This window comes from Eschrichtius robustus, chromosome 5, assembly GCF_028021215.1.
Source record: "Eschrichtius robustus isolate mEscRob2 chromosome 5, mEscRob2.pri, whole genome shotgun sequence".
NCBI lineage: Eukaryota > Metazoa > Chordata > Mammalia > Artiodactyla > Eschrichtiidae > Eschrichtius > Eschrichtius robustus.
This window is the reverse complement of record NC_090828.1, coordinates 8,802,081-8,813,790: the sequence shown is the minus strand read 5'-3', so window position 1 is coordinate 8,813,790 and position 11,710 is coordinate 8,802,081. Positions and strand designations below refer to the sequence as shown.

At 49.1% G+C, this 11,710-nt stretch overlaps 1 protein-coding gene across 1 annotated transcript; it reads left to right on the top strand.

Annotated features, from left to right (window-relative positions):
* The first annotated feature begins 2,033 nt into the window (after positions 1–2,033).
* Positions 2,034–11,043, top strand: C5H2orf72 (chromosome 5 C2orf72 homolog). The gene is made up of 3 exons (XM_068543740.1): positions 2,034–2,637; positions 6,399–6,512; positions 9,471–11,043. Exons 1-3 carry the CDS (start codon positions 2,034–2,036, stop codon positions 9,608–9,610), a joined length of 858 nt encoding a protein of 285 aa, XP_068399841.1. The 3' UTR covers positions 9,611–11,043.
* The last annotated feature ends 667 nt before the right edge of the window (positions 11,044–11,710 follow it).

Genomic DNA, 11,710 nt, shown 5'->3' with positions numbered 1-11,710 from the left:
ATAAGCAAAAAGGACAAAATAAAAATAAAAATTACCTGTCATTCTTACTATCTAGAGATGAGCATGACTACTTTCTTGAATATATTCTTCTGTACACACACACACACACATATTGTTTTAATTTTAGAAGATTAGGATCATCTGGAAAGGACTTCTGTTTCTCTCCCACACACCACAACCCAACCACCTGCAGCCTCCAGGAAGGTAGGGTGGGGGAGGGCACGTCTCATAGTTTTTAGGTTTGTTTCTCAGTCCTCTTCAACCTCCTTCTTGCTTCCGTGGCATCTTCAGGGTTGTATTCACGGGAATGGGCCAGCACCTCAAGCACATTACCAGAGTGTCAGCGCTGCATTATTTTTTTCATTCCACCAATCACCATCTGAAGCTGTTATTTATGCATTTACTTGTTTATCGTCTTTCTCTCCCAGCCTCCACTAGACTGTCAGCTCCACGAAGGTAGGAACTTGGCCTGTTCACAGCTGTCTTCCCAGCACCGGTAGAGTGCATGGTAGAGATGCTCGATAAATACAGATTGGTTGACTGAATCACTGAGCTGGTGCTGGAACCCAACCTGACTCCAGCCCAGGGCTTCTTGCTCCATATCTTGTGTTTTTCCCACCCAAGCCCCTGGATATCCATCATGGGCAAAGATGGTATAGAGAGGCACAACAAAGACCACAACAAAGATATGGGGTCCTCCCCCCGAACATTGGCTATACCACTGTAGGGTGATCAGACTTAGGGCAGGGCTGCTTGGATATGTTTGAATCCCCACTGCTTGCACAAAGGAGGTGCTCAAAAAAGGTTTGCTTTATTGAATGGACATGCAAACTCTCCAGGAGGAGATGTTTCAACATAATTACAGGGGCAGGAAACAGAGTAACTACAAGAGCAGATTGTGGGTTATACGGTGAAGGAGAGAGCTGAGTATTAACAAGTTATTGACCCAAAGGGGACTTTGGTCTATACCGAGTAATAGAGGAGAGGTAAAGAGCCTTGACCAGCGCTGCCCAATGCCCTAGCCACTCACTTCATGTGGTTATTTACACTTAATTGAAATGAAATAAAATCTAAATCTTGCACTAGCCAGATTTCAAGTGCTCCATAATAGCCACATACGGCTAGTGGCTACTGCATTGGACAGTACAGATAATATAAAACGCTTCCATCACCACCAAATGTTCTATTGGACGAAGCTGACTTAGACCCTTAGAATGAAAGGAAATGCATTCCTGCTTCTGACCTGGCCTACTCACATCCTCTTGTCCCCCTCCCGCACACATAGATCAGAGCACCATCCGTGCCCCACATCTGCCCACCTAGACTTTCCGTTCCACAGGGAGCAACACGATCTGCCTCCACTTCCCAGTGCGGAGGGCAATGCCCTGCAGGTCATAAGGACTTGTTGAAACAATGAGCCCTCAATTAGTTTTTGTTAAATGCTGAAGGCCCAAAAGGTGAGTCAAGGACAGAAGTAACAGAAGAGACCCCTGCTTCCCTTCTTTTCTCACCTCACTACCCCCTTATCTGGTGCCCTGCCCCACCCGCCAACTTCACTGCAAAGCAGCAGTCACGGGCAGCCCGGCCTCCAAAACTTCCCGTCCCCGAACCATGAGAACTCAGAAATCTATCTGCTCCAGGCCTCAGACCAATCTAGCTTGTGAAGGTCCATTTGCTCACATGATAATTTTCTGTCTTCCTTTACCTTCGGCTCCTGTACACCTAGCAGGTGTTCAATAAATGCTGGATGGATGGATGGGTGGATGGATGGATGAACGGCTCAGTTTCCCCGCGTCTGCCGCAGGGACCGCGGGAGGCGCCACCATTAGAGGCCTGGGGGAGAGCCTCCGCTCCGGCCCAGCAGCCGGCTGGAGCTGGGCGATCCCGGCCCGCGGGCCGGGGGTCGGGCGGGGCGCAGCCCTCGGGGGCGTGTCCTCCCGGGCCCGGGCGCCGCCGCTGCCGCCGCCGCCCCGAGAGGCAGGCATCTGGCCCGGCAGGGCTGCAGCGGCCGCAGAAGGCGGGAGGCGGCGAGCATGGAGCGCGAGCTGGAGGCGCTGGCTGCCCGGCCCGCGCGTCCGGCTGAGCCGCCCTTCCAGGCGCTGGTGGAGGCGGCGGGAGGCTGCGGGCAGGTGTTGCTGGTGGGCGAACTGTGGGAGCGCGAGCAGAGCCGCGCGCTGCTGTGGGACTTCGCCCGGGCGGTGTTCCCGCCCCAGCAAGTCGCGGGCAAGCCGGGCGGCGCGGCGGCCGAGGGCGCGGGGCCCGGGGCGCCGGGGGCGCAGAAGGTGCCCGAGACCCGGGCGCGCGCCATCCGCTCACCGCTGGTCTTCGTGCTGTGCCGCGCGTCATCGCTGGCCGCCCGGGAGCCGCGGCGCCACCTGCGGGAGATGCTGCGGGACGTGCGCAGCCGGCGGCGGCCCGGCGCGGCGTTGGTCGGGGTGCTGGTGGCCGAGGCGGAGCCCGAGGACGCGGTGGCTCCGGAGCTGCGGCTACTGGAGGCGCTGCTGCGCACGGTGTTCGGCCGCCAGGCGGGAGGCCCGGTGCAGGCGGCCGCCTACTGCCCCGGCCACCCGGCTTCCAGCTTGACTGTTCAGGCGGCCGCCTGCAGGGCCCTGCAAGCCGCCGGGCCCTTGCGACCAGGTGAGCGGGCTCGATGTCCCGGACGGCGTGGGCGGGCGGCGGCTGGGGAAAGGCCAGCTTTTGTGGCCAGCGCCCCCCTCATGGTACACCGAGGTAAACTGAGGCCGGGAGAGAGGAGGTGCCTAGCACTAGGCCTCCCAGGTAGGGCGGAGCGGGCCCTGGGCAACGGGCCGAGTCTGTCCCGGGAGGATCCTGCGTGCATGGGATCCTGAGTGCTTAGGAAAGACGAGGGGGCAAGCAGAAGGCAGGGGAGGTTGGTGGAAAGAGGGCTGGACTGAGCTGGGCAAAGATCTGGGGTTGGGGGGGAGGGGGAGGAGGAGACGGGAAAGCCTTGGGATGCACCAGTTTCAAGGTAGGAGGAGGACAGAATTGGGACTAGGGGGATATCCGGTGCCAGGAGCTTCTAGGACGCGCACAGCTAGGGATGCGCTAGAGACGCGACCGTGAAACGCCGCGGGGTCAAAGGAAGAAGGCAAGGAATAAATGCCGGGGACTTGGAGGTGAGGGGAGAAAGGATGTGAGGGACTGAGGGCCTAGAGTTTCCCAGTCCTTCTTGGCTACCCACTGCAGTGTCTCCCTCTCTTCCCTCCCCACTCTCCTGAAGTGTGGGGAGGGGAGTAAGGGTCTTCTCCCAGCCCCAGTGACTGCTGCCATCAGCAAAAGGGTCAGAATCTCCTCCATCCGGGTACACAGGGTTTTACAGAAGGTTTCCAGCGCCCCGAGATTAAAATATGGATGTTAAGTACAGCTGGATCTGGCAAAGCTGGGAAATGCCGGAGTGATCTTTTCACTTCTAGCTTCCTTCCCCCGACTCCTCTCCAGCACCTGCCGCCCTCCAAGCTTTCCAGCCTCTGCCAACCTTCTTGCTAAAGAGTTAATGATGACAGAGGCTGTGTTCCGCCTCCCTGGGCATTGGTGTGTTAACTCAGCAACTGGGTGATGCCAGACTTACAGGGGTCGGGGGTGGGGCTTTTCCTGCAAGGAGACCTGGTACCTCTGATGTCACAAATGTCACAGACTTACCTGCCAGCTTGGCCTGCCTAGGTGAAGACCATTCCTCTCAGCTGTGGAGCCTGCCCTAACCTTCCCCTCCCCTTCCCACAACTCTTCTGTTGAGTCTGTGAGGAAGCCAGCTAAATTTGAAACTCAAGGACCAGCATTCTGAAAGACATGGAGAATGTCCTGAGGTGGACTGTCATTTGGATTGTTGCTGCCAGCACCTTTGCTGACCTGGCCCCATGGGGAAATTTTTCTGTCCCCTGATGAGCCTGTGCCTAGAAAATTCTCTGAGCCCTTTGTCTCTTAGACATCTCTTATTCCCAGGGAACAACTTTTTTTGAATTTTACTTTATTTATTTTGTTATACAGCAGGTTCTTATTAGTTATCCATTTTATACATATTAGTGTATATATGTCAGTCCCAATCTCCCAATTCATCCCCCCACCCCACCCCCACCCCCCGCAGGGAACAACTTTTAATTCCCCAGAGCCAAGCTTGCTCTGGGCTCCTAAACTTTTTTTTACATTGCAGTTGCCTCAGAGAGAAAAGCCTTTTCTTCCATCCTCCTTTTCCTGACCAATCCCATCTCACCATTCAGAACTGGACTTCCTCCTCCAGAAAGCCTTCCCTGACCCGCCCACTCCCATGTGCAAGTTCACAAATGAAATCCCCGAACCTGCTTCTGCTCTCCAAGCTCTTACCACATGGTTTTGTCACTTTCCCTTGTGAGTTGAATCACCACTGTATTCCCATTTCCTGACACCCTGCTTGGCATGCAGAATCCTTGCCTCTTTTTAAACACTAACATTTCAAATTTTTAACATTTTGCAAGGGAATCATTCTATATATTGTGTTAAAGTCGATTGTACTTTTATCAAAACATACTGAACATGAAACCTTTCATTAATGACTAAAGGTCATGGGTGTAATTATAACTCATTGTCCAGTAATTTCTTCCAGGCTTTTGCGGTGGGTTACACCATGGATTCATGCTACTAAGGTTTTGCTAGCGCTTGCAGAGTTTTCCAATCTCTTTCCTCACTGTCTGATGGCTATTCTTATATTTTTAGGTTGCCTGCCTCTTGGTAGTGCTCTTTTACCCAGTTTATGCTTAATTCAGACGCATTTTGGTTGAAAAACAAGGACCCAATCTTTTTAGAATTGGGTACAGATTAAGAGTAAATTGGCCCCAAGTAAAGAATTATGAGAAAGGATTTTCTGTGTCTTGGCTCTCCGGAGTCCTTTTTTAAAACTTTATTCCAGCTGACCTTATTCCAGATGGTTAGGGATCTCAAGTAATCCCCAGATAACTGAGGTGGTACTATAATAAGGAAACTCGAATCGACATGTAATTGTTTTGTGTGTGATTATCAAAAAAGATTAATTCTATTTCTATTAAGAAATAGTTTGATGGCCATTTCAAGAATAGTTGAATGGCCATCATTTAAAAATCTACAAATAACAGGGACTTCCCTGGCAGTCCAGTGGTTAGGATGCCGCGCTTCCAATGCAGGGGGCGCGGGTTTGAACCCTGGTCGGGAAACTAAGATCCCACGTGCTGCGTGGCCCCAAAAAAAAAAAGGCTACAAATAATAAATGTTGGAGAGGGTATGGAGAAAAGGGAGCCCTCTATACTGTTGGTGGGAATGTAAATTGGTGCAGCGATTATGGAAAACAGTATGGAGGTTCCTCAAAAAAATAAAAGTAGAGTTGCCGTATGATCCAGCAATCCCACTCCTGGGCGTGTACCCAGACAAAACTATAATTCGAAAAGATACATACACCTCTATGTTCATAGCAGCACTACTTACAATAGCCAAGACGTGGAAACAACCTAAATGTCCATTGACAGATGAATGGATAAAGATGTGATGTATATATCACATTGTGTGTGTGTATGTACATATATATATCTATATATACACAATGGAATATTACTCAGCCATAGAAATAATGAAATAATGCCATTTGCAGCAACATGGATGCAACTAGAGATTATCATACTAAGTGAAGTAAGTCAGAAAGAGAAAGACAAATACCATATGGTATCACTTATATGTGGAATCCTAAATACGACACAAATGAACATACCTACAAAACAGAAACAAACTCTCAGACACAGAGGACAGACTTATGGTTGCCAAGGAGGAGGAGGGGTGGTGGGAGGGAAGGATTGGGAGTTTGGTATTAGCAGATGCAAACTACTGTATATAGGATGGATAAACAACAAGGTCCTACTGTATAGCACAGGGAACTATATTCAATATCCTGTGAAAAACCAGAATGGAAAAGAATATGATAAAAGCACATATGTATGACTGAGTCACTTTGCTGCACAGCCCAAATTAACACAACATTGTAAATCAACTAAACTTCAATAAAATTTAAAAAATAGTTTGAGCTAAAAATCCGGGGGTGGGGGGGGAATTACTGCTTCTTGAGTTTTTTCTTTGGTGCTATGTAACTGTAATTAATTTCATGTCATTTTTGTTACTGTAGTTTCTCCAACATGGTACCTACGTAGGGTTTTTGCGAAGATGAAATGAGGTAATATATATATAAAAGCAGTCTTTCTTTTTGTTTTTTTTTTAAAGCTCAAAAACCCACCCCCTTTTGCAAATCAGAATCTTTCTTTTTTAATCAGGCAGTTAAAACTAGGGCAGTTGCAGTTGAAGCTCTTGGTTTGCTGAACAGAAAAGTCTCTCAGTCGTGTCAAGCACCATCTGACCCCACGGCCTCTGGGACTTTGTGTTCTTTCTAGCAGAAGGAGCCCGGGAGAGACCCGGCCTCCCAGGACTGCTGGCATGCTTTTCCTGGGGTCCCTGGAGCCGGGGGAAGGACCCAGATGCCACTTCCCCCAGTGACCCAGCTCAGGGTGAGTGTGTCGCCTTCCTGGCTTCCTGGACCCTGAGGGGGGCTTGGGGTTACGGTCACGTGCACACAGGGGACCATAAGGATGGAGTGGCCCACCATTGGCGAAGCCCTTGCCTTGTGCGGGGCATGAGGGTGAGCAACTGTGAGGTGCCTTGACCCCCAGGCAGCCAGCACTCAGGCTGGGTCAGCGGGGCTCTCGCCCCAGGAGTCTCTGCCTAAGGAAGGGGTTGTGGGCGGGGCTGGAAGACAGTTGCCAGACGTACGTGATGGGGCACCTGGAGCCAAACGTATTATCTCCCCTGAGCATCCAGGGAGTTTAACAAGTGACTTTTGAGCTGGAGGTTGGGGGGTTTTCTTAGACAGAAATGGGAAGATTTGGAGAGGCAGCACCATGAACAAAGGCTTGACAGCATGATGTCAAGCTCAGAAAAGGGACCCCTGCCAAGAGTGCCCTGGGGGTGAGGTGCAGAAGGAGACTGGTGAGGGCCGAGGCTGAAGAGGAGAGCTGGAGCCAAATCAGGGCCCTGGACCCAAGTCTTTCAGGAATGGGGAGCCCTGGCGACTTCTGAGCCGGGGTGTGCGCTGATTACGGTGTGTAGAGACGTGACTGGACTGCAGGAGCAGGGAGAGACCAGAGGCAGAGCCCACCTAGGAGGGGACTGCACCCTGCTGGAGCACTGAGGTCCCCACCTTGCTGGCTGTCACCTCCAAGAGGCCCTGAAGCTGTCTCCTCTCCCAGGCTCACTCACTACACCGCAGCTGCTCCTTCCATCAGCAGGCGAATCTCCAGTCTCCTATAACATAACATAATCACAGGAGTGACTCCCCATGACCTTCGTCACATACCCAAACCTATGGCATGACTATCTCATCATAATCACAGGTCCCACCCACACTCAAAGGAGGGGATTATGCAGGATAAGTACACCAAGGAATGGGAATCTTGGGGGCTATCTTAGAATTCTGTCTACACAATTGAAAGCTCAAAAAATACAAAAGAAAAAACACAAATATTAAAAATCATTCATTTAATTCCCCCACTCAGAGGTAACTATAATTTGGGTAGACCATTCTGTCTGTCTGTCTGTCTATCTAGCTATCTATTTATATTGCCTTGTACTATTTAAATATTAATAAATTCACTTCTATATAATATATAAATCATCTGCAAAATGCATCACATATTTAATATATTTAATTGCAGAAATGTTAACTTCAACCTCTCCATCATCATTTTGGATGTATCTGGAAACTAAAGGGGAAAAAAAGCAAAGGAATCATAAACATTTTTTTTTTCTTTTTTTTGGCTGCATTGGGTCTTCGTTGCTGCGCTTGGGCTTTCTCTAGTAGCGGCGAGCAGGGGCTACGCTTCCTTGCGGTGCTCAGGCTTCTCATTGCGGTGGCTTTTCTTGTTGCAGAGCTCAGGCTCTAGGGCACATGGGCTTCAGTAGTTGTGACCACAAGCTCAGTAGCTGTGGCTCAGGGGCTTAGTTGCTCCGCGGCATGTGGGATCTTCCCAGATCAGGGCTCGAACCTGTGTCCCCTGCATTGGCAGGCAGATTCTTAACCACTGTGTCACCAGGGAAGTCCCCATAAACAGCTTTATGTAACTCTTTGATCACTTCTCTCTGTAGCATATAACAAATTGTTTAGTCTCATGTAGAAGTGAATGTATTAAATGCAAATTGCGTGTACAGACTATACATAAACATTTATAATATACATAATAAATAGCAGATTATACATACATACATTTACATACACTGTTTTAGAATCTGCTTTCTTTATCAATAACATACTGTGATTGTGCAGTATTCCACAGCGATAATTATACGTCAACATCTTTCATCCTTTTTTTTTTTCTGAGGTAATTGTAGATTCACATGCAGTTGTAAGAAATCACATTAAGAGATCCTGTGTACATCTTGCCCAGTTTTCCCCCATGTACATCCTGCAAAACTACAGGATAATATCACAACCTGGGTGTTGACACTGAAACAATCCACAGACCTTATTCAGATTTCCTGAATTTTACTTGTGTGTGTGTGTGCGTGTGTGTGTGTGTGTGTTTAGTCCTATGGAATTTTATACATCATTTTTTAAAAATTTATTTAATTAATTAATTTATTTTTGGCTGCGTTGGGTCTTCGCTGCTGCACGCAGCCTTTCTCTAGTTGCGGCGAGCGGGGGCTACTCTTCATTGCGGTGCACGGGCTTCTCATTGTGGTGGCTTCTCTTGTTGCGGAGCACGGACTCTCGGCACGTGAGCTTCAGTAGTTGTGGCTCGCTGGCTCTAGAGCGCAGGCTCAGCAGTTGTGGCCCATGGGCTTAGTTGCTCTGCGGCATGTGGGATCTTCCCAGACCAGGGATCAAACCCATGTCCCCTGCATTGGCAAGCGGATTCTTAACCACTTCTCCACCAGGGAAGCCCTATACATCATTTTTAATGCCTGAATCCCATAATGTGACTGAGCCACAGTTTACTCAGCCGATCCCTTTGTCAGATATCAAATCAGTTAGGATGCTCTCAGCTGTAGGTAAAGAAACCATGACTCAAACTAGCAGAAGCAGACAAGGAATTCATTATCTCACCTAAAAGACGGTCTAGAGGTGGAGTCAGTTTCAGGGCTGGTTGATTTAGGGGTCCGGCAACACTTTCAAGGACCCAGGTTTTTTCATTCTCTTTGCTGGGCCGTCCTCAGTGCTGTCTCATCCGTAGGCTGGTAGCCAGATGGCTGGAGCAGTTCCACTAATTATTCCTAATTATTTCCTTAGGATAAAATCCTAGAAGTGGAATTGCTGGGTGAAAGGGTATGTACATTTTTAAGGTTTTCGCTACGTATTTTGTTGTGTTTTTAAAGTAGATAGTCACTGGGGCCAACTCCTTCCCTTTCATTCCCAGCTTACCCGCTCATAAACTTTATCTTCTCATTGGGTGATTCCTTCTCTTGTGTTCCAGATAAGTTCCAGGACCCTGAGGAGCATCTGGCACTGACAGTCGTATATCCCAACGGAGACTGCGAGGATCCCGGAAAGGGGTCAGTAGCCTGTGATAGAGTTGCCTCCACTCCCGCTGAGCCCGCCGGAGACTTGAGATGAAGGCTGGACCCCTGGCTGCCCCGGCTCCAACCTACAGACAGGGGGCTGGCTCTCACTGAGCTACCCTGCCTCCATGTTGACCTTGGGATGCTGGTAACTACAAAGCCCCACCTGCCAGGGGGCTGTTGCGTTGACCTGTTACCAGCCAGGCAGCGGGACTCACTAAGCTAAGCAGGACCTAGGAAAATGTATCCTCCGGGAATCTGGCCCCCACCTCGCATTTGCTCACTCTCGGGTCACTGTGGGGTTATTTTTTCTCTCTGTGCCGCGGTTTCTCTATGCCATTGAGACAGCTGGCTATCTGCTTTGAGGTTGCGCGGTGCTGTGGCATCCCATGATTGTTTGCATGAGTATCCATCATTTCAAGAGCAGCTGGACTAGAAATCATCAGATCTGAGAGGGGAGCCTTGGACCTGTCACTCAACCTTTGGGTCTTCCGTTTCTCAAACACGTAAGGGCGCTACCAGCCCAGTGGCTCTCAGCCAGGGGCCAGGCTACCCCTCCAGGCAGTATTGGAAATTTGCGTGTGTGTGTGTGCGTGTGTGTGTGTGTGTGTGGTGTGTTGGGAGAGTCACTGCAACTGTGGGGCACCCCTGGAATTTAGTGGGCATCTCACAATGTACAGGGCAATCTCCAGCAGCACAAAGTTGTTCCATTCAAAATGCCAATCATGGCAACTTTGAGAAACTGTAGATGAGACCATCTCCTCCCTGTCAAATTCTAGGAAGAGTCCCCCAGAGCAGAGAGAGTTGGGCTTCCTGGGGCTTTGGCTTCCAGAGCAAGCCAGAATAAAGATGCATTGCCACCCTGGGGGCCTTTTGGGCCAGAGTTAGTATGGCCCCTGTGCTGCAGGCCCAGGGCATAAATAGCTTTGCACATTCTTGAGAAGAAAGGACCATCTTTCTTCCTCATGTTGACATTAACTTTCTGTGCCGCGTTCTTTGAGAATAAAGATGCTAGGAACTAAGCACAGCACCAAACAGAAGGAAAGTTAGGGGTATGGATTACAAGAGCATAGGATTTGTTCTTGATCTCAGGTCCTAACCCAAGGTCAAAGCAGACGAAGCCCAGAGGTGCCAAGTTCCTCAATCCTTTTTTCTCTGTTTATGAGTCAGTCAGGGTCAGTGATGTTCCCTTAAAAGCCAGGAAGACCATCTGACTGTTCACTCAGAGAGGGAACTCTGTATTAGCTCCCTTGTCTTTCTCACCTGCCCCTGGAGAAATCCAGTCTTTGGAATGGCAAGGACAGCTCCTGATTTTCCCAAGTAGAAAGCACTGTCTAAGGGAAGCAGCTAAATTCATTCATTCATGCATGATTCACTCAGCAGACATGCAGTTGTGCCCAGCGCTCTGCAAGATGCTACATAAAAATAGATAACTAGTGGGAAGCAGCCGCATAGCACAGGGAGATCAGCTCGGTGCTTTGTGACCACTTAGAGGGGTGGGATGGGGAGGGTGGGAGGGAGGGAGATGCAAGAGGGAAGAGAAATGGGAACATATTGTATATGTATAACTGATTCACTTTGTTATAAAGCAGAAGCTAACACACCATTGTAAGGCAATTATACTTCAATAAAGATGTTTAAAAAAAAAAAAAAAAAAAAACTACAATGAGATATCACCTCACACAAGTCAAAATGGCCATCATCAGAAAATCCACAAACGATAAATGCTGGAGAGGGTGTGGAGAAAAGAGAACCCTCTTACACTGTTGGTGGGAATGTAAATTGGTACAGCCACTATGGAGAAGAGTATGGAGGTTCCTTAAAAAACTAAAAATAGAACTACCATACGACCCAGAAATCCCACTCTTGGGCATATATCCGGAGAAAAACATGGTGCGAAAGGATACATGCACCCCAACGTTCATTGCAGCACTGTTTACAACAGCCAAGACATGGAAGCCACCTAATTGTCCATCGACAAAGGAATGGATAAAGAAGAAGTGGTACATATATACAATGAAATATTACTCGGCCATAAAAAAGAATGAAATAATGCCATTTGCAGCAACATGGATGGACCTAGAGATGTCATACTGAGTGAAGTAAGTCTGACAGAGAAAGAGAAGTATCGTATGATATCGTTTATATGCGGAAT

Excerpts from the sequence above, each read along its gene's own strand:
- C5H2orf72 (XM_068543740.1), top strand. The coding sequence starts at position 2,034 with ATGGAGCGCGAGCTGGAGGCGCTGGCTGCCCGGCCCGCGCGTCCGGCT. Across the intron at positions 2,638-6,398 it reads CGCCGGGCCCTTGCGACCAG|CAGAAGGAGCCCGGGAGAGA; the intron begins GTGAGCGGGCTC and ends TGTTCTTTCTAG. Across the intron at positions 6,513-9,470 it reads CCCCAGTGACCCAGCTCAGG|ATAAGTTCCAGGACCCTGAG; the intron begins GTGAGTGTGTCG and ends CTTGTGTTCCAG.